The sequence below is a fragment of the Trachypithecus francoisi genome, unplaced genomic scaffold (genome assembly GCF_009764315.1).
Source record: "Trachypithecus francoisi isolate TF-2019V2 unplaced genomic scaffold, Tfra_2.0 Contig01461, whole genome shotgun sequence".
In the NCBI taxonomy this organism is placed as follows: Eukaryota; Metazoa; Chordata; class Mammalia; order Primates; family Cercopithecidae; genus Trachypithecus; species Trachypithecus francoisi.
The window spans coordinates 1,926,513-1,947,707 of record NW_022681433.1 but is presented as its reverse complement, the minus strand read 5'-3'; the positions used below and the strand labels follow the sequence as shown (position 1 = coordinate 1,947,707).

Below are 21,195 nucleotides of genomic sequence, written 5' to 3'. Positions count from 1 at the left end.
GTGAGAGTGCATTAGTAAAACTTCTATGTTACAGATATTCTGAAAAAGAAACAGAATTTTATTACTTTCACATAAAGAATACTTACACTCACTGAAATACTCAGAGAATGATGTATTCTGGTTAATTCATTTTCCAGGAAATACTTGGTTAACCAGAAAGTACGTACACACACATACACACACACACACACACACACACACACACCTGTAGCACTAAAGACAGAATAAATAAACTTGACAAAAACCAATCATCTTGTGGTTTGTGACACTTTGTCTAATGATTTCAGCACTGAAATCATTCTGATTAATCTTATGTCTTTATTTATTTGGGTTATGATTAATCAAGACTTTTTTTTTAACCTACAAACTCTATAATCAAGCCAATTTTATATTAGTCCTTCCAAATTTGTTTAATGAAGAGAACAGAAAGACTTAAGTAGCAATTCTTATAGAGAGTGTATACATTCTACAGAATAAAGCCTACAAAAGATCATCAAGAAATATTTGTTGGGTGAATGAATAACTGTAAATGATGTTAGAGGATATCTGTGAAGAGCGATTCTCTTATTAAACATTAGCTCTCATTATTTTAACATCTCTTCATGCTCAACGAACACATATTTTTATGCTACAAATGTGTATGACTCAAACAAATAATTACTGGATTAAGGAAAACTTTTATATTGAATTTATAAGATAATAAACTATTAATCAGTGGAAACACCACAAAATTTTATTTTGTGGTTCTCAACATATTGGCATAGCTATTAAAAATATTTTACTAAATATCTGCATAGGTTCCTAGGTGCTCTAAATAGTGAAAGAAAAGAGAAGATATGTACCTTATTCCAACAGATTCCCGTTTCTTGAAATAATATCTCATTGCAAGGGAAAATGGTGAATCATCTGTGGTGATTCTCATTAGAAGAGTTTATATTCTTGGATGCTGATGTGGAACTAAATCATTATGTTGAGTGACACTATACTGTCTATAGTCACTTTTTATGAACTAAAATTATTTCAGGTCTTTCCTTCAAGAATTATTTTGTAATTCAAAGGAGCTGGGAAGTGCACATCTCGGTGTGCAAACATAACAGGAAACTTACACTTAACAAGTTTAAAACTCAACCCTGGATTCCACCCTAGAAAACCTGTTCTCTCTAAGTCCTCCCCCATCTCAGTGAAGGGCAAGAGGCAACCCCACTCTTCCAGTTGTTCAGGCCCCACACTGAGGAGTCACCTTTGACTCCCTTTCACCCACACCCAATCCACGGGCAAATCCTCTCAACTCCTGGCAGTATCTGACCATCTCTTACCATCTCCATGCCAAGCCTTAGTCCTGTCCTCATTTTCTCTCCTCTAGACCACTGCAGCAGCCTCCTAACTAGTCTCCTTCCTTCAGTTTGAAAAAGTTTTCCAAAGTGATTTTTCCTGCGCAGTTCCCTCTTCACACAGCAATCAGAGGAATTTTTATAAAATATGTTGTCATTTGTAAGAACTATATTAGAAAGAACCAGCATGGTTAACTTTAAGTCTTTAAAAAGCATGATGGAACTTTATATTTCTCTAATGATTTTCAGGAATGAGGGCATTTGCCTCCCCCATATGCAACATCAATTGTTATACTTTTACTCTCTTCTATTCCTCCTCTATGCCAATTTAACTGACCAAAACCGACAGAATTAGATTTTTGTTTAATTTTAAAAATAATGTGAGAATTTAGGCCTTGTTTATTATTAAATTCACAATTTTTAATACGGTATACCTTTAAAAAGAATGATTCTTGGTATCTGAGTTTTTAAAAAACAGATTTACCACAATTATTTAGACCTGATTTTGTGCTGAACTGCTTCTAATGCTCATTACTGGTCCTTTTACATCACAAGGTTCCCATTCTTAAGGAATTTTTATTCCTCTCTTAATTGACTATTTATGCAAATATATATATTTATTTCAAAGTTATTTTGTAAAAGGTTACTTAAGAGACATTTTAAGCCTCTGAATATCTGCAACTATCTGTCACTTTGTACTTCGGCTGTGCACAGCACTCGTGGGTCACAGGAACTGTCTCTTCAAAATCCTGCAGACTTTGTTCCTCTATCCCGTGGCATTCAAGGTTTTAGGGACAACTAATGTAAGATTAATTTTTCTTTCTCTAACAATAGCTTGTTTTTTGTCTGCTTCTCTGCTTTTAGGATATTTTCTTTATTTTTGAAATGTTAAAATTCCATGAGGCTGTGTTGAGGTGCTTCTCTCTTTGGTTAATTCCGCATGGTACTTTGCAAAGTCCTTTTGATTCACAGACTTAGGCCTTTCTTCAGGTCAGTGCGGTTTTGTTACTACTTTGGTTACTGTTTATGAATATTTTTCAGTGGCCTCTTCTATGGGGATATCATTTGTTCATTCAGCATATGTTTACTAAGCACTTCCCATGTTTCATGTACTGTTCTATTTGTTGGGATGACTCAGGGCTCTATATGTCAGCTCTCTACTTTGTTTTTACTAAGGAGCTTTCTTATGGTTTTTACCTCTTTATTTCCTCTGGATAACTTTTCAAGTTTTTTGTTCATATTAGTACTTAGATTTAGGACTGGATGGAGTCTGTTCTTTCTACTTTTCATGTAGATTTGAGTTTTGGCAGTGCACTTTTAGTTTTCTTATCTTGCCTTATTGCACTCAATTCCCTTATTATTTCTGCTTGCTTCTTAGCCAGATACTTTTCAATTTATATCTTATTTCACATACTTCAAATTTCTTTGAATTGTGAGAACACAAAGCAGATGTTTTCTAAAAATTTTATGTTTTCTGAAGAATATTCTATCCCAGCAGCATCTTCTATATCTTAAATGCTTGCTATTCCACCACAATACGCAAGCTTTTCATACATTCCATGTTATTTTATGTTTTCTGTGTCCTTATTCTCAAATGATGAGATACAAAACTGTTCAGGAACAGATTGGACAGATGCTCCTTGGCTGCATTCACTTTCCACTTAGTTTCTACTAGAACTCTCCTTGAGAGATTTTAAACTGGTTGAACTAAATCTACAATGCCAGCTCAAGAATTCAGCAGGGAAGGAACTGAAACTGCGGACAGTCCCAGCATGAGAACTTCATCACCACATCATTTCTTATTTTATTTGGAAAAGCTATTGCAATGGGGCCAACTTTGGGCATTTGGCTCCTCTGTGATTTAGTCTTCAAGCCAAGTATAAGTTGGGGCTGGTCTGGCCTTTTTCCCAGGGCTATTCCCCTTTCAGCTTCCTGTTTGTAGCCATTGCATGAAACCTAGACCTCCCCCCAACCATGTCTCCCTAGCGCTGCTGCTTTCAAACGCTGTTGCATGGCAGTGACAAAATGGAGGTCAAGTGATCTGCTTCTCACCAGCTCTAGGGCTCTTTCTCCTTTTCCCTGCCTTTCCAGTCAAGGGATGTTAGTGACATTCTGTTAGCTCTCATGCGGTTACTCATGAATAATGCTATTTCTCAGGAAGGTTTTCAAGTTGTCTTTGAGAGGGGTTCCATCAAACTATATTTAGCAAAAATTCTTCAAAGCTGTTTGCATGTCACTAGCCCTCTTCATTAATTTCTCCTGACATGTTGGGTTTTCAATGTGTAAAGCTTTTGACTATTTAAATAACTGTAATGGTCACCTAGCAAAGACTAGGTTAGAGATGCCGATAGCCATGCAGCCCAGAAGTCAGGACTATATTTCTAGGCTGCACCTGGATGAAGTTGTCCTCTCATGGCCACTGACACCATGTCTTGAGTGATGAGCCATTCATGATGTGCTAAGAAAGAGTAACTGGCACTTTGCTGCTCTCCTGTGACATGCAGACATTCCTTGACACGGCTGTTCTCACCCTTCCCCTCTCTTTGTTCTACACTCTTGCCTTAGTTGACATATCTTCCCTTGGCTTGGGCTGTCCCTCTATTCAGATGACCACAAAAATACATATATAAATATCCATATAAACATGAAACCCTATCTAGTCCTCACCTTGCCCCTGAACTCCAAATTCAGGTTTTGAAAACTTTAAACATCATGTTTGATATTTTTACATAGGTGTCCCAATAGTGAGAAAACATATTATATAACATTCAAAGCAAACATTTGCTTTCTTCACAAGTCTGTCTTCTTCCTGTGTCCGCTATTTCTGTCCTCCAGGGCTTGAAAACCTCCCATTTCCCTTCCCCCACATTCAGTGTCACTTGTCTTTTTCTCCTACCTCCAAACTGCTTCTTGAATTTGTCTCATTCTTTCCATTTTCATTTCAATTACCCTGGTTCAGGTTCCTATCACTTCTCACCCAAATAACTGATACTGTTTTGTGATTTAATCTCCTGACTTCCACCTCTCTTGTCTCTGAAACTTCCTCCTCCATGGCTATAAAACTTCCTAGAGAAGACAGAACCAGCTCTCAGCTCATGCCTGGGACCACACAGTGTCATGCATCTGTCTGTGCTGTGCCCTCTGCTGGGGCGTTGTTTCCACCCTTCTCTGTCTGGTTAATACTTGTGTGTCCCTCAAGGCTCAGTTCATGTACCCCTACCTCTAAATCTATCCTTGAATCCATTTCTTCTGAGCTCCACCACATTCTAAGCCTCCCTCTACCTAGGTACTTACCATATTAAATGGAATGTTCTCTTTAGGTGTCTGTCTTCTCTGCCCCTCAAGCCCAGAATTTTCTTAGTCCAGGGACACTATCTTATCAATCTCTGTGCCCTCAGTGCCAAGCACAGTGCGTGCCACACAATCGGTGTTCAGAGCACTGTTTATCTGAACAAAAGCTTAGTGTGAAACACCGCAGGGGAAAATAGGAACATAATCATTGGTTCATGGAGATAGCATGCTAGCCAAAGCAATCAGAGAACGCTTAATTTAGTTTAGCCTGAGAATGAAATTATGATTATAGATCAGAAAAACATTGGAGAGAAGATATGATTAAAATCAAGTGGTTTTTTGTAAGAATGGGATGTTTTCTTTTGTTAGAGCATGCATGCTGCAATAGGAGACTGAGATTCTGAACCAAGTATAATTGAAGTATTTATGGACTGATGAGAAGACTCATGTGATGGATTCACAAAAGGGAAAAGGTACAATAACTCAAAGAAGCCAAGAAGAGTCACTAGTGATAGCCATCTTAATCGAGAAGAAAGACACGTACTGCAACACAGGCACATATTAGAGCAGACATTAACATGGGTGGCAACGGCATTTCCTGCTCCTCAAATCCCACCTGGAATCAATGAGTGGGCCTGAGGCTGTGCTTTGGAAAGTCATCTCAAGTGATGATTTGCTAGTTCCTGGCCAAACTTTGTGCTGTTCACCAAGGAAACACCCATGGTTACTTGGATTACATAGCAACCTCAAAACAGCTGGAAGATATTAGTCAATCGGAGCCACACAGGACTGGCAGAAGATGGCAAAATGGAACCAAATCAAAGGTTCCTGGCTTTGTTTTCAATCTAAAGTTCCATATTCTACACAAGGCCATGTCCATGCTTGGCCAGTAGCTATGTTTTAAACCAGCCCTATCTTCCTAAATTGAGGAGTAGAAGGCCCACCGGAGAATAACTCCCCTATGGAATAAAAATAAAGATTCAACAAGGAAAACACTTGAAAAATGCTGTGTTGGCATTTGGATAATGATGCAAAATGTTTTATGAGTATACGTAAGAATACACTTTTTATGGAATTGTTGAATTGGAAGAAGAGAACAGAGACCCTAACAAAAAACAATGAACTGAGCTTTGGGCCCAGATGCCTGCCGTGCTAGCCATACAGCCCAGGACAGGCTACACCATCTTTCTAATCTTCAGGTCTCTCATTTACAAAATGGGGCAAAAGATGGCAAAAATGGGACCAATATTCACAGGATTATGAGAATTGACACAATGTATGTTTCCTCATCTATCAAATGTAGAAAATTATACATACTGGTTTCTGTAGAGATTAAATAACCCAATGAATGTAAAGTACCTGACTGGGTACCTGGCCTGTAATCCAGGCTGATAAATCTCAGCAAGTACAATGAAGGTAACAATGAAGCGAATCCTTCTGTAGAGAATGCTGCATACTAGGCACTGTTTATGTATATCATCAGAGTTCTTCACTAACACACTATTATCTGTCATTCCCATTTTATAGAACCCAGGCTGTCTGGCTGCAGAGGATGACAATAATGATGGAGGTGATCTTGGTGACAACAACAATATAAAGCACCTAGTAGAATGCCTGGTGCATGGTAAATTCTCAGTAAATGCTTGCTATTATTATAATGCTGGTATTGTTTGTAAAGATTTCTAAAGACGGAAGTTCTACATCTATTTTAGCTACTTATTCAAGGATTAAATTGCTTTTATCTTCTTTCCTATATCTTAAAACTCTTTCTTGGTATCAGTGAAGCCTATTTTCTCATTTTAGATCTCCAGAGTGGAAGAGAATAAAAATTCCCCTGAAATAATTACTCTTGTTGAGGATATTTAGTAAGTTATTGACTCCAACCCCCTTAAGGATTTTTTAAAAATGGGTGCTACTTTGCTTTCCATGCATTTAATCTTACTTGTTGCTTTTACCTAAGACCTTCAGAGTTTTCTTTCATTCCTCTTTGAAAGCTGAAAGCAAAAGTCGACTCTGTTTTCTAATACTGGTGTCACTGTTGTGGTGATTAGTGGAAGAGCCATTCCTTGATGCTAACTCTAATTCTAACCCAGGCTTTGTTCGTGTGTGACTGTGAAAAGTCAGAGCAGTGGCCCTGACTTTTCATCTTTTGGCTGATTGTATAAACATGATACCATTTATGTAAAGGGCTGATTTGAGGATTAAATGTGATAGTGCTTGTAAAAGCAACTATAGCATGGTCCCCAACAAATACCAATCAAGACATCAACTAATACCAGATGAGGAATCTGATACCTTCAATTAAAAATGTATTCTTATATCCCTTTGTAGCACTGTGAATCCTCTAAGGGCCTCTGTTTCTGCCCGCAGGGTAGGACTCAATGTTGTCTGCATGTTCTTGTGGCATCCAGGGCTATTCAGGATCTGGTGCCTACAACTCTGGCAGCCTCCTCTCTTGACACTGTCTCCCACCAAGGTGTGCTTTTCTCAGCCATACCAAATACTCTGTCCTTCTCTGAACTCACTGCACAATCCTATACCTCTGTGCACTTGTGCATACTGCTTCCTGTGTCTGTGTCAGACATGCCTTGACTTCTTAAGCACATGGGAAATTCCTCAGCATCTTTCAAGAGTAAATTCAAACATTACATTCTCCATGAAGCCTTTCCTCATTTCGTCTCATAGCATTGTGTGCAAAATTCTCTACAGAACTTAGAAAATTTAGTTGACTGTGAGTTTGTTCTTTGAGGGCAGAAGCTGTATCTTAGTTTTCTATCTCTAATGCCTGGTGTGCATTGAGAACTTAAGTCGTGAGTGAATCACTGAACCATACTCATTCTCCAGTCTTAGGATAGCAACCATCTCCCATTACCCTCACATCCTCTGAATCACCCATTTTGGCCCTTAGCCAACTATTGCCTTACCCTGAAGCTCAGAGCCAATCTGGCACTGTCCTGGTGCTCTCCATGTCCAGGGCAATGAACACTTGTCAAATGAGCAACTATGTAAGACGATCCAATCATTCAACATCATGTTGTTCACATAGTTTATATAAAATCTTATGCTGTTTTATCCTAAATAACTGCATATGGATTTTTTAAAAAGCAAATGGTTTAATTTCTACATTTCTTAGATTTTGAAATTAGATATCTGGTTAATTATTATAAAGATCTTTCCTCTTGGAAATGACAAAACTTTTATTAATCTCTGGATACAGTTTAGATCTTTTGAAAAATGAGGCTTTTCCAGAGTTTTGGGTTAAAATGGTGGATTAAAAACTGCATCACAGAAGTTCTAATCCCCAATACTTAGCAAAAATAATGAAACTTCCCCCAAAAGAATAATTACACATAAGAACCAAAAAGGGAAAGGCGATCAGCTTGAAATACTTCATGGAAAAGAAACACAAGATTCCACAGTAGAATGGAGAAGCAGGGTACAGCTTGGCTCCCAACCCTTCTCCCTTTGCCCTGAAATGAGGCTTTGCTTTCTCTTCAGACAAAATAATCTGATTTTGTTTGTGATTTTAAGGAACACTCAGCCCCTCCTAAATTATTTGTGTAAATTGACCAGAGCACAATTTCTAATGTGAAATCTCCAAACAATAGTCATGCTTAGGAAATACTGAAGTGTCTTAATATTTTCAGGAGCAGTAGCAGTACTAACTGGTTCCTTAGCACTGAGAGTTTTGTGACTACAAAAGGGCAGGCAATGCGAGAGCAAGGGGAGAGCAGGAGGAGGAGCCGAGGACATAGAGAATACATACCATGGCTTTCTTTCAAAAAAGAAAGCCATGGGATAGTCCAGTTTTATGCAGACATTTTCACACCGATATATTTTTTTGGACTGGCTAATTAGGGTTCAGATAATTTTCTCCAAGACTTTAGGCATGTGTCCAGGTTTGGACCCAGGTTATTTTCTTGGTCCATAAGTAGAAGATTACCTGTAAATTATCCAGGATGATTCGGAGGGAGTGCACCTGTCGCCGAACAGCACCTGAAAACCTTTCGTAGGTTGCAGCATCGTATTCACTCATTTGGATCTCCTTTAGCCTGAAACCAGAGGAGTATAAAAAGTTAACAGCTTAAATCACATACATGTGGGTTTTTACTTTCATTCACCTCCTGCTAGAACTTTAGCAAACTTCTTGGAAACTCAGATTCATGTTAATGAGAAAAGGCAAGAAGTGATGTCTCCAGCTATGCTTCCATATTCAAAGAAGGTAACCTCCAGTAGTGTGCTAGTAAATGGTTAACAAACTAGGACAAGAAAAAAGTCCTAGATTTGTAGTGTTTGCTGATTTCCATGATGTAAATATTGCCACCATGATCAGTTACAAGCTATGAACAGTGAGTTACAAAAAAATGTGCCCCATTGGCTCTCATGAGCCAGTATGAACTGGCTTTGTGGTACACCATTGCTATATCCCAAAGCCATACTGTGATGTTTGCAGCCAATCAGTTCATGTGGCAGATTCCTAAGAGGGTTCCCATGGGTTGCTTTTTAAGATTGAGATCATGTATTTGGTTGACCAAGATAACAGTTCAAGCCTAAAGAACGTAAGTGAATGTGCTGCTCTGTATTCCTATGTGAGAGTTTTCTAAAATCGCTGACAGTGTAATCTAGACAGGACAATTGTATTTTAATATTACTGTAGCTTTGAAATTCTGTCTTCCCAGTATGCTGCTCCTTTTTATCAGTTTTTATCATTTGCTTCACTGAAGCCCCACCAGCACACTGGAAGCTCCCTATACACATTACATGCCCTGCAAGTGCTTCTCTCCCACTTGGAGTGCCCTTCCCCTGACTTTGCCTACTAACTCCCACTTACTCTTCAAGACTCCAGTCAATGATTGCCTCCTCCAGGAAGCCTGCTCTGACCCCCAGGTCTCTCTTCTGTGCTCTTATCTCACTTCATTCTTCCCTCAGAGAATCTGCTCTCCATGCAACTATCTGCCTTCTGTCTCCCCAACTAGCCTCTATAAGGGCTGAGTCTTTCTCATCTTTATCTTTACAGTGCCTAGCATGGAACTAACATAATGGGTGCTCAGAATAAATAGAAATGAATGACTGAAATAAAAATACAGCTCAACATTACTTAAAATGCAGCATCTTAAATAGTCAGCACAAAGTTCATTCAAAGAGTGACCTCTCGGGTTTTACAGTGTTGTGTCCACAATCCACAATCCACAATACACATTTCTATAAATTTCTATTAACATAAAAGGTACTGATACTAGGACAAAGAATAATAAGTGCAAATCTCAAAAGCCCAAGCATAACATAATCTTCTACACTGGTGTGTGTGTATGTGCATGCAATGTTGGAGATATGAATCCTAGGTGTATAGCAGAAACTCTTATCTAATGTATATTTTTTATCACCTTGAGCTAAAACAGAAACCTCAAATACTGAATGAGAATAAATGTTCTCTATTCTTCCCTGTTGGGTTGGGAACAATCCATTCACCATGGGGGAGAGCTCTAGAAGCTTATTACAATTATGTAATGCTAGGCCTAGACTACCACGGGGTAGACTGGCATTCCTGCCCTATCACCCCACTGGATAATACCAACTTAGGTTTCAAGATCTAGCTCAAAGGCTACATCCTTTTTGAAGTCTTAAGAGCCCTTGCATAAAGCTGGCCATTCCCTTTTCATGTGCCCTATACAGACATCTACCATGAAACTTGCGTCCTTTATTGCTTTAATAGATAGGCCTGTTGCCCTCTCTTATGGTGTTTTCAAATTTTTCTTTCCATAGTAGGAAATGTTTTACATTGAGATCTTGTAAACACAAATGCATGTATGTATATAGATAACTGAAACAAAAATTTAATGACAAATAATTTTATTACATGGGATGTACTCTGATGTTTTCTATTCTATTCCTCAGGGAGAAGGATCATGTTTTATTTTTTCATTGAACTTCCAGTACCTACCACAATACCTGGCACACAGTGGCACTCAATAAGTGCTGCTGGATGGCTCTTTGAAAATACTGACTATTAAAAGGTAAATACAGATGAGGCCACTATAATATCTGAATGGTTGTATCTTGAGGTGACATGCCAAGGTGCCTTTCTAAATCTAATTAACTCTCAGTCCTGAAGAATAAAAAGAAATATGTGTATAGGACTTGACCTCCTGACAATACCTCTTGTATTTAGTTTCTGGAAGTCTCTGAAATCTCTCTATGACTTTTTATTAGATTAAGTTATGTCTCAAGTATCAAAGCTGACAGAAGCTGGGCACAATGAACAATGCAGGACATGCCACCTACCCCTTCATACCTAAACTGGTGTGTGTGTGTGTATGTCAATATGCTTCTTCTCAAAGAAGGGAGATTAGCACTGATTAGAAATAAATGTAGACACATTTGTCCTTGGGGTGGGGAGGGGATGGAGGAGAGAGGAAAAAAAAAAAAAATATATATATATATAGCATAGTACCTAACATACAATGGATGCTCAAAATGAACTGAATGGCTGAAATAAAAATACAACTCAGGAATAGTTAAAATGCAGCAACTTAACCTAACTGTAAGTAGAAAGTTCATTTGCTGGGTGACCTCTCTTGGGTTTTACAGTGCCGTATCCATAATGCGCTAATTTAGTCACATATTTCTATAAATATAAAAGGTACTGATATTAGGACAGGGAATAATGAACATATATCTCAAAAGCCTAACCACAACACAATTTTCTAAACTACTGTGTGTGTGTGTGGGTGCGCGCACATGCAATGTTGGAGGTATGGGTTGTAGGTGTATACGTAAATACAAACATATATACACACATAAAAACACATATGTACATACACACATACATATCAAGGAAGGAGCTAGCCATTTGGTAAGCCACCTCGAGCAGACTGGTCTTTGCAGAGTGATCAGAATTAGCTCCAGTTATAGGGCTACCACCGGTGCGATCATGTTGCACCCAAAACACACCACATGATGTTTTAATTATGAAGAAATCTGGAAACCATATTCCAGATTGTGTCAGTTTTCAGAAAGATCACCTACAAGGCAATCAAAGCTGATAAAATTTGAAAGATGATGACTGAAGCAGGGGACGTAGAAAGAAAAGAGAAATTTTAGCCTCTGGATCAAATGAGGTACCCATTGCTAATACTCTCAAGCCCACAAAACTAGCTGGAAATATATCTTTCTGCTTCTTTAACCCTGATCAAAACTGCAGGGCACAGCTGCTTCACATCCTAGTAATCTATGTGGACAAACTGCATTTTGTTGGCACAGTATATTTTTAAAGGGTGTATTTATTGTTACGTAAGAGTCTGGGAATTTTAGTTCTCATTTTACTTTTTCTTATAGGTCAGACTTAAATACTATAATTTTGAATCAATTATAAGGAAAACAAACATAAGCTTAGATCCACTGTGTGAGGCTGATTAATTTTGCAAATGGTAGTGGATGCAATCTCTACAGCTGGTGCCCACCCTAAATGCTTTTTCTAAGTGTGTACATGTGCATCACTGTCTATTTCATTTGCTTTTCACTGGTATAATGTTTCTGTTCTATTTTATTCACATTTTATGCTTGTCTGTCTTTGTTAGTCTGCCTGAGTTAATATATTCTTGATGTGTAGGGGCTGGTATCTAGCTTAAAACCAGATACACACAGATGCTATCAAAATGCTGTGTTGAAAATGTCAGGAACCCACTTAGCAGCATTAGGCTCTCCAAGGCACTAGCACAAACTTTCTGGCTCATAGCTAGGACTGCCTAGTTTCAGTCAGTCTCTGAATTAAGTACTAAAGGATGATTCCATTACTTGTATGCATGTGTGTATCATTCATTCCACAAATACATATGAAGGTTTGCTACATACCAGGTTCTGGGTGTAGGTCCTGGGGTTACACTAGAGCACAAAACAGACGGATGCCTGCCCCCCAGAAACTTATAGTCAGTGGAGAGATAATCAACTATTCACAAATCACATAATGGGAAACAGTGATAAGAGTTATGGAGAAAAGGTACAGGATGCCATAAAAGGATCAATGGTGGGAACTGACCTCATTCTGCATATGCGTAAGTGGCAAAATTGTTTTAAAACTTATTATTTGATGATAGTGAAGAATTATTACTTTTTAAAGATTTAATAATAGTATTGTGAGTTTGTATTTTTTTGTTTTTACATTATGGAGATACACTTGGAAATATTTACAATGAAATGATAGAAGTCTTGGATTAGCTTCAAAACAAGCCAGCAGAGAAGACTAGGAGTGGAGCCAGATTTTTCTTCTTGGAGTTGGGGGGTCGGGTCCATAGCATTCATTATACGTTCTTCTCAACTTTTATGTTTGAAAAGTTCCTAATAAAAAGTTGAAAAATTTTCAGCAGCATTAAATGAAATACTCACCAAATGGGATGAAAGTTCCATTTCTACATGAAAATAGAAAGCAACATCTTTCTCTTGGTGTTCTGCTGTGCCCTATCTTTCTCAGGCTCTCCATGTGTTTCTATTTCTTTCTCTCGTTCCTCACACCCTTGCCCAACTCCTCTGTCTTTCAACCACCTTATGGTATTCTCTTTTACTTCAACTGCGACTCTTCTCTGCAGCATTTACTAGATGTGTATATTTTCCTCATCCCTTCCCCATGTCCTCTTTAAATTCATTTGCGTTATGGCACAGATGCCCCTTCTTCCCCTGTAGGGCAACTGTCTTTAACAGAACCACACTCCTTACTCCTATTATGGCAACAGGAGAAGGAGGTACAAGCACTGTTACCTTTCTGCCTCCCTGTGAACTATGTGTGTGCCAGAACACTCTATCTACCTGTCCACTTGGGCAAAAATTTAGACTGAATAATTACTTGGCAGGTTTTAAGGGTGGCAACAATAGGAACTCATTAGTTGGGGAGGGGAGAATGACACATGCCCAACTGTTTAGTTCTTTTCCTAAATGCGTACTTTATAATGCATAAGAAATGTAGAGAACTTTCATTCTAACAAGATCGTTTACTACACTATTCTCTACCTTTTTTTGAAAGGTTTAAACACTTTCATTCCTAACATAGTTACTTGTTCTCATAACCTCCCTGGGAGAAAGGGAGAGTGAATTTTATTTCCAGAAGAGCAAATTCAGGCACCAAGAGGACAGATAAACTGTCAACAGTCACCAGGGAAGCCAGCAGAAGGGCTGAGAGCAACACTCTTGCCTCTAGCATCAAGTGTGTTATTTACCTGCTGAACCCTGAACCCGGAGGGTCTGAACTGGCAGGCTTTCCTGAGGGTGTGGCGGCAGGGCCTGCATTCTTGTCTCTATTGTCCTGTACTGTTTACTTGCAGGATGTGGAAGCACAGCATGTAATGTAATACCAGATGTTCTACGTGGGAGGAATTTCATAACTCATACACTTTAGCATGCTTTTTTCTAACTGCGCCCAGCTCCTCTCACGCAGCACAAAAATGTAAATCTGCTTCCCAAACTATTACCAGGTCCTGGAATCTGAAAGGAAATATTGGTGGTTCTTTGGTATTTTTCACTTTTAGCTGAAGTACACATGTGGATGTCTAGGGTAACATCATGTGGATTCTTCTTATTTTTTAAATGGCTCCAATTGTAGTGGCCCAGAACAGCTGGGGAATGTCTGAGGGCCACAGGCTCATTGGCCTACATTAAGGCCTCTACTCACTGATGAGGCCTCCCCATTTAAACTCACTGTCCCTCCTCCCGAGCTGGTACCCATTATCCTACATGGGCAAGCTGCCTCTCTCTGCCATAGACACTATGCTCATCCTGCGCTGGTGCCTCTGCTCATTTTGTTTTCCCTTTCTGGAATATTCTAGCTCTTCTCTTCCTATCTCTAAATCCTAGCTGAGTTCTGGCCGCACCTCAAGCAGCCCACTAAACTTGCCTTTCTCTGCACTGCTGGAGGGGACAATCTCTGAACCCTATGACTTTAGCACTTAACTCTCTGTGTGTGTGTGTGTGTGTGTGTGTTCCCTTGTCCTGTCTCCACACTAATCTGCAAGATTTCTGAGGGCACGAAGGGACCATCGTGTAGACTTACCTGAATTCCCTATGTTGCCTAGGAACAGATAGACATGGACGGGGTGATTTGAGCTTTAGATTTTAAGGAGCCCGAGTAGAAAGAACAGGGGATTTTGTTTATTTGGCTGTTTCAGTTAGGGATGGGGATGGCTGTGGATTTCAGTTTGAGGTCCGAGTTGCTGCATGAGGTGGAAACGCACACAAATCTAGGTTTCCCCACAGTCCACGGTGCCATTTCACCATAACAGTAGTGCTGCTCTAAATACGATGGGAACACTGACCTCTGCTGGAATGCTCTCTGGCCCATCTCTCTAGCAGCTCTCTTGACCTCCTCAGGAACTGCATCTTTCTCAGCCTGGGAGACCTGGTACACCGTATGGCCTGCATCCAGCCGGTAAGGGCCTCCTTTGCCACCTAGGCCTGCCGTGTCTCTTCCCCCTGGAAGGAAAATATGGAAATTCGGATGATAAAGCTGAACTTGACCACAGAACAAAAGTTGGGTCATGGTTTTAGGACAGGCTTGTGGAGGATATTAACTGTACGTAACTAATAATTAAACAGTCAAATTACCTTCTTCTGGAAAAAGATGTATTCTCCTGTTTAGGATGTTTTTCCTTTTCCCCATCCATTCAAATACTACCTGTATATCAAGGCTTACTCCGACTTCTACGGCACCTTAGCTAATGCTGCTACCTCACAGGGATTCATACTCTTGTGTACTATTTGTTATCCTTTCATATTTATTTTTCTCACCAACTATATGATAGATGAGATATTTTATTTATTTTTGTACTACCGCACCTATAAGAGTGGTTTGAATATCAACAGATACTTAGTATATATTTCCTAATTAAATGAACAACTGTTCCCTTCCCTCAGGTATTACCTTAGTTTTCCTTAAAATACCTGGACAGTCAGGCTATAAATACTGTGTTTTTCTGCTTTGCAAGTTATAAAAATAATGCACAGAGAGGCTAAATATTCATGACCTGATATCACTGGCTTAGCCAAGATTAGAAGCCAATTATTACACCAACTTTGACTTTTGGTTTGAACAGTATATAACATAACCACCACCAGCTTTAGAACAGTCTTTCAATAGAAACTCAAGTTCACATAATACATAGTACATATACCTATTACACTTTATAACATAACATTGTATGAACTGTTCATATGGTAAATGCCTGTAAGGCCAGGTAGGTCATATGATAAAAAGTGGTAGGGACACTGACTAACTTAGAGAGGATTTATCTTGTCTAAATATATCCAAATTGAAATTATTTTAAAACACTACTTGGACCAGAGGAAAAAAATACATCTGTTGGCTAGATTTGGCCTTTGGGCTATAAGCTTGTTAACCCTATTTAGGGGTAGATTAGAATACTAGTAACCCGTTTCTTCTGTTTATTCACATGTAACTTGAGAACTTAGAAAAGAATCCAATATTGGAGGGGCAGTATAGTACAGTACAGTATATTATAATACGCTGCTATTGTAGAGTATATTATGATATAGTTAAACCAGACTGCTTGGGTTTGAATTCTGGTTCCAACCCACCAGCCATTTATCTTTGGGGAATTACTTAACTTCTCTGTGTCTCAGGCTCCTCTCTATAAAGTAGGGATACTAATATTATTTACTTCATGGGATTGTCATGAAGCTAAAATGCTTACAGCAGTATCTGGCACATCATAAAAGGTATATAACGGACTGCTTTTACTATTATAAAACAAAGCCTAGTTACGCAGAATTAGGCAATTTCTAGTTTCATAAAGTGGAAAGTTTGAAGGCTTTTAGACTTTGGGTAAATTATATTACATTTTTCTTTCACCATCACCACCCCCACCCCCACCCCCACCTCACCACTGAGCTTTAACTGGTCTAATAAAACTAAAACCAAGAGCTCAATATGAACTGCTCCCCTTCTGAAAGTCCAGGTAGGTCATTTCCTTTTGGGAAATACCATGAGAACTGCCTATTAATTACACTACTTTCATCTTTTGATTGGAACATATTTCACTTTTATTTAGAAATGGGTGGTGGAAAATTCCTTCTGGGATGTGTGTGACTCCCATTTCTTACTCATGGCCAGCCAATAGGCGGAGGGGTGCAGTAACTGGACAGTGACAATGAGCTATAGGAGGAAAAGGTGTTTCTGGGATCTAACTCCTTTCCTACAGCAGGGTATCCTGAGTATGGGTGGATTATGAATTTGAGCTGAAAGTTTCCTAGGTGCTAAGATGTTATCATTCTGGTGAAAGGGAGAAAGTGGTGGAAACATCAGAAGCTGGTGTGAGTGACTGGCCACATGAGTCACAGGGCCCTGGGGAAAGTTGCACTGGGGTGGAGCAGGTGGTGCTCTTCATGATCTCCACTTCCCAGAGCCTTTAATTTGTACTATTTAAATGAAAATGCTTACCAGAGGTTCTAAGACTGCAGGGCATAGTCTTAAAGCTAAGCTGGACATTCCAAACCCGTTCAGAAGATAATGGGGAGGGTGGGCAAGGGAGGAGCATTGATGAAGAAAGGGGAATCAGATGACTTGTTGGGCCAGAGCTCACTTCAAAGAAAAGAATTCTGAGGGAAAAGAATGGCAGAGAGAAAAAGAGAAATTGAAGCCAAGGAGCCTTGATCAGTTGAAAACTAAAAGCCAGGTGAAACAGATGTAGCCTCCATCTGGACAGATACGTGAGCTAGTAAATTCAAGTTTGGTAACAAATAGGAACTTCTCCCCCAGAGTAGTCCACTGCTGGGAAACCACATCTGGCTGGCTCATTCCACAATGCATTCCATATAGATTAAATCTTGTTGGCTTGACACTAACTTCCAGATCAAAGGACATTTCTAAAAATAGCCTTACTTTAAAGCTGATGCTTGATGAATAAACAGAGTAGGCAAGAAGTCCACAGGCCTATTTGATAGCACATTGTCTCAGCAGAGAAACCCATTTCCTCCCGAGGCTGTCAAGGCCAAGAGGCACAGACCATCCCAAGGAAGGTGAAGTACAGAGCTCCTGCCAGCACTCCTCACGGTGAGATAAGCTCAGACAGTGCGCACACAGTCTGGCCCTATTCCTGTGGCCTCGCAGATGTGTCTGCTCCAGCTGCCGCAGAGGAAAAAGGAAGACGGCAGTCCTGGGAACAATGCCCTAGCTGGGCAGCCAAGAGGAAGGAGTCAGCCATCGGTTTAGACTGCAACCAGCCTTATCTCGAAATCTTGCACCCTCAACATACTTCTAAGACGTGGAAGACAAGGACCATTTCTTTTCAAAGTCAGTTGCTCAAGAAAGAATTTACTGTGGATTTCTGGCATGATCCCAAGGTCATGGAATTTGAAAGAAGGGATTAACACTTTAGTGAAAATATTCTTTATGCCAGGCATTGTGCTCAGTGCTTAACAATTGTAATCTCATTTAATCTTCACCACAACTTAAGGTGGTTCACACTATCCCCCTTTGACTGATGAAGCAACTCCAGGAGGGTCAGCATGTTCTTAGGTCACAGGGTGGCAGAGCCTGTGGGACTCCAAATGCCAGGCTCTTCGCATACCTTGATGTCATGCTGGGGTAGAGGGCAAGACAACAATCCAACTGAGTAATGAGGGAGGCTGAGAAGGAAAGTCGGTCTCTGAGTCTTCTCAGGGGCGCTGTGCTGGCCTAATGGGCTTGGGAAACCTCGGGAAGGCTGACTCAGGAAAATGCTTGTGCCACCAACCTGTTCCGCCAGCCCAAGTGTTGCCACCCACATGAGGCATGTTGTCTGGGTCCTCCTTCCCGTGTTTGGGGGAGCTTACATCTTCACCACTGTCTCTGTTGATTGTTATCTAAAAATGAAGAATGGAGACATTTTTACTATCCTGTGACAAACATCAGGAACTGCATGACAGAAAAAAAAATGTTTTTTCTCCTAAGTCCTTAAGTTATCACATAACCTCAGGCCAATGGACTTGATAAATGCTGTGAGTATTTGGCAAAAATTCCATCAGATGGATTCTAACATCCATCTAGTTGGGAAGGAGAAATAATTTTTTAAAAAACTCAAAGAAAAGTAAAGGAGCTGGACTGCATTATAGCTACAGCATGTGTGTGGTGCAAACCAAGCTGTGAGCATTTACCAGGGCATGAGACTTACCAGATGCAGGGAAAACGGATCTCACTGGAGAGGGATATTTTGCCGTTGGTTTAAAAGGATCACCACCTAGCTGATCCAGCTGAGTCATTATATACACATTTACCCATTCTATTTTCAAAGAAATCCCATTACGCTGAGAAATGCCATTTTACATAAAATATATGGAAAAGAAAAAAAGTTATGTATGCATGCCTTAGTGATAGATTTATGTTATACACTAAAAACTGCTTATTTATTTTTTGGACCCACTTCAATTTTTATTATGTATTTTGTAGCTTTCCTAATTCATCTTTATTGTAAAACTAGATTTACGATTCCTGCAATTCAAATAGAATAAGTAGTACTTTAGCCTTCTTCTGTGAGAGCCTGAAGTTCATTGCTTCCTATTTCATTCAGTACAGTGTCACCAAAAGGAGTGATAATCACACAGAAATTTCAATTCTAGTAGTCAGTTCAGTAGATACTACTCCACAATAAAAAGAAATCAAAGCATTCACATTTTGTACACACTATGAGCCTGCTCTCAGATGTAATGATTTCCTAGAAGACAAGATCAAATTCTCATTCATTTGTTCAAATAAGACTTACAGAAAATGTACTGGTGGGACATTCTGTGAGGTACCATGGGGCCTACAAAGCCATGGAGGATTGGTTCCTGCCCTCAAACTGCTTACAGGGGAACAAGAGAGCTTACAAATAAATGGGCCTGAAGTCGGTCTTTAGAGTTAACCGTTCCATGTTGGTACCTGGGTTTTTCATTCTTGATGTTGGGATTAATGCAGTTAGGTAGGTAATTTGAGGTCTTTGCAAACAAAATGGCCATTAAGAATAAAATCAACATAACTTCTACTGTCTTATGTCCAAGTTGGTTCATTTCAAGTGTTATGACATCGTAGGGATTTTAATTAGCTGGGCTTTTCTGCAAATAGCTTTGGCAGCACCAACAAAATTTTTGCCAAAACTTCAGCATACTCCAAGAAAATTTAGCAGGCAGACAGGACAACTGATATAAATTCCACACACATAATCATGCTCTAAAAATGGTTGAAAATAATTTTTCCTCCTGTTTTCTTAAATAAGCAAGATAGCTAGAAACATTTAAGAGAAAAACTCCCAGCCTAGACTGCAGTGGTGGGATCTTGGCTCACTGCAACCTCCGCTTCCCAGGTTCAAGCAATTCTCCGGCCTCTGCCTCCCAAGTAGCTGGGATTACATGCACCTGCCACCACACCCAGCTAATTTTTTTATTTTTAGTAGAAACGGGGTTTCACCATGTTGGCCAGGCTGGTCTTGAACTCCTGACCTCAAGTGATCCACCCGCCTTGGCCTCCCAAAGTGCTGGGATTACAGGCATGAGCCACTGTGCCAAGATACATTTTTTAAAAAATATAATAAGAAGATACTTTATTTTTAAATATAAAGACACAAATTATTTTTTATTTCATTTTTATTTTTTATTATACTTTAAGTTCTAAGGTACATGTGCACAATGTGCAGGCTTGTTACATATAGTATACATGTGCCATATTGCTTTGCTGCACCCATTAATTTGTCATTTATGTTAGGTATTTATCCTAATGCTATCCCTCCCCAAGCCCCCACCCCATGACAGGCCCCAGTGTGTGATGTTCCCCACCCTGTGTCCTAGTGTTCTCACTGTTCAATTCCCACCTGTGAGCGAGAACATGCGGTGTTTGGTTTTCTATCCTTGCGATAGTTTGCTCAGAATGATGGTTTCTAGCTTCATCCATGTCCCTGCAAAGGACATGAACTCATCCTTTTTTAAGGCTGCATAGTATTACATGGTGTATATGTGCCACATTTTCTTTATCCAGTCCATTATTGATGGACATTTGGGTTGGTTCCAAGTCTTTGCTATTGTGAATAGTGCTGCAATAAGCATAGGTGTGCATGTGTCTTTACAGTAGCATGATTTAGAATCCTTTGGGTATATATCCAGCAATGGGATCGCTGGGTCAAATGGTATTTCTAGTTCTAGATCCTTGAGGAATTGCCACACTGTCTTCCACAATGGTTGAACTAGTTTACACTCCCACCAACAGTGTAAAAGCGTTCCTATTTCTCCAGTTCTCTCCAGCATGTTGTTTCCTGAATTTTTAATGATTGCCATTCTAACTGGTGTGAGATGGTATCTCATTGTGCTTTTGATTTGCATTTCTCTGATGACCAGTGATGATGAGCATTATTTCAAGTGTCTGTTGGCTGCATAAATGTCTTCTTTTGAAAAGTGTCTGTTCATATCCTTTGCCCACTTTTTGATGGGGTTGTTTGATTTTTTCTTGTAAATTTATTTGTGGATTCTGGATATTAGCCCTTTGTCAGATGGGTAGATTGTAAAAATTTTCTCCCATTCCTTAGGTTGCCTGTTCACTCTGATGGTAGTTTCTTTTGCTGTACAGAAG

General features: G+C 39.5%; 1 protein-coding gene across 3 annotated transcripts in view; it reads right to left on the bottom strand.

Annotated features, from left to right (window-relative positions):
- VWA8 (von Willebrand factor A domain containing 8) overlaps positions 1-21,195 on the bottom strand; it is a 408,431-nt gene that overhangs the window by 38,692 nt on the left and 348,544 nt on the right. For all 3 annotated transcript variants that reach the window (XM_033234152.1, XM_033234151.1, XM_033234153.1), the window contains 3 exons: positions 18,356-18,464; positions 14,921-15,077; positions 8,566-8,674 (listed from right to left, as the gene is read on the bottom strand). In XM_033234152.1, coding sequence (XP_033090043.1) covers positions 8,566-8,674; positions 14,921-15,077; positions 18,356-18,464 — 375 coding nt within the window. The remainder of the gene's footprint in view (positions 1-8,565; positions 8,675-14,920; positions 15,078-18,355; positions 18,465-21,195) is intronic.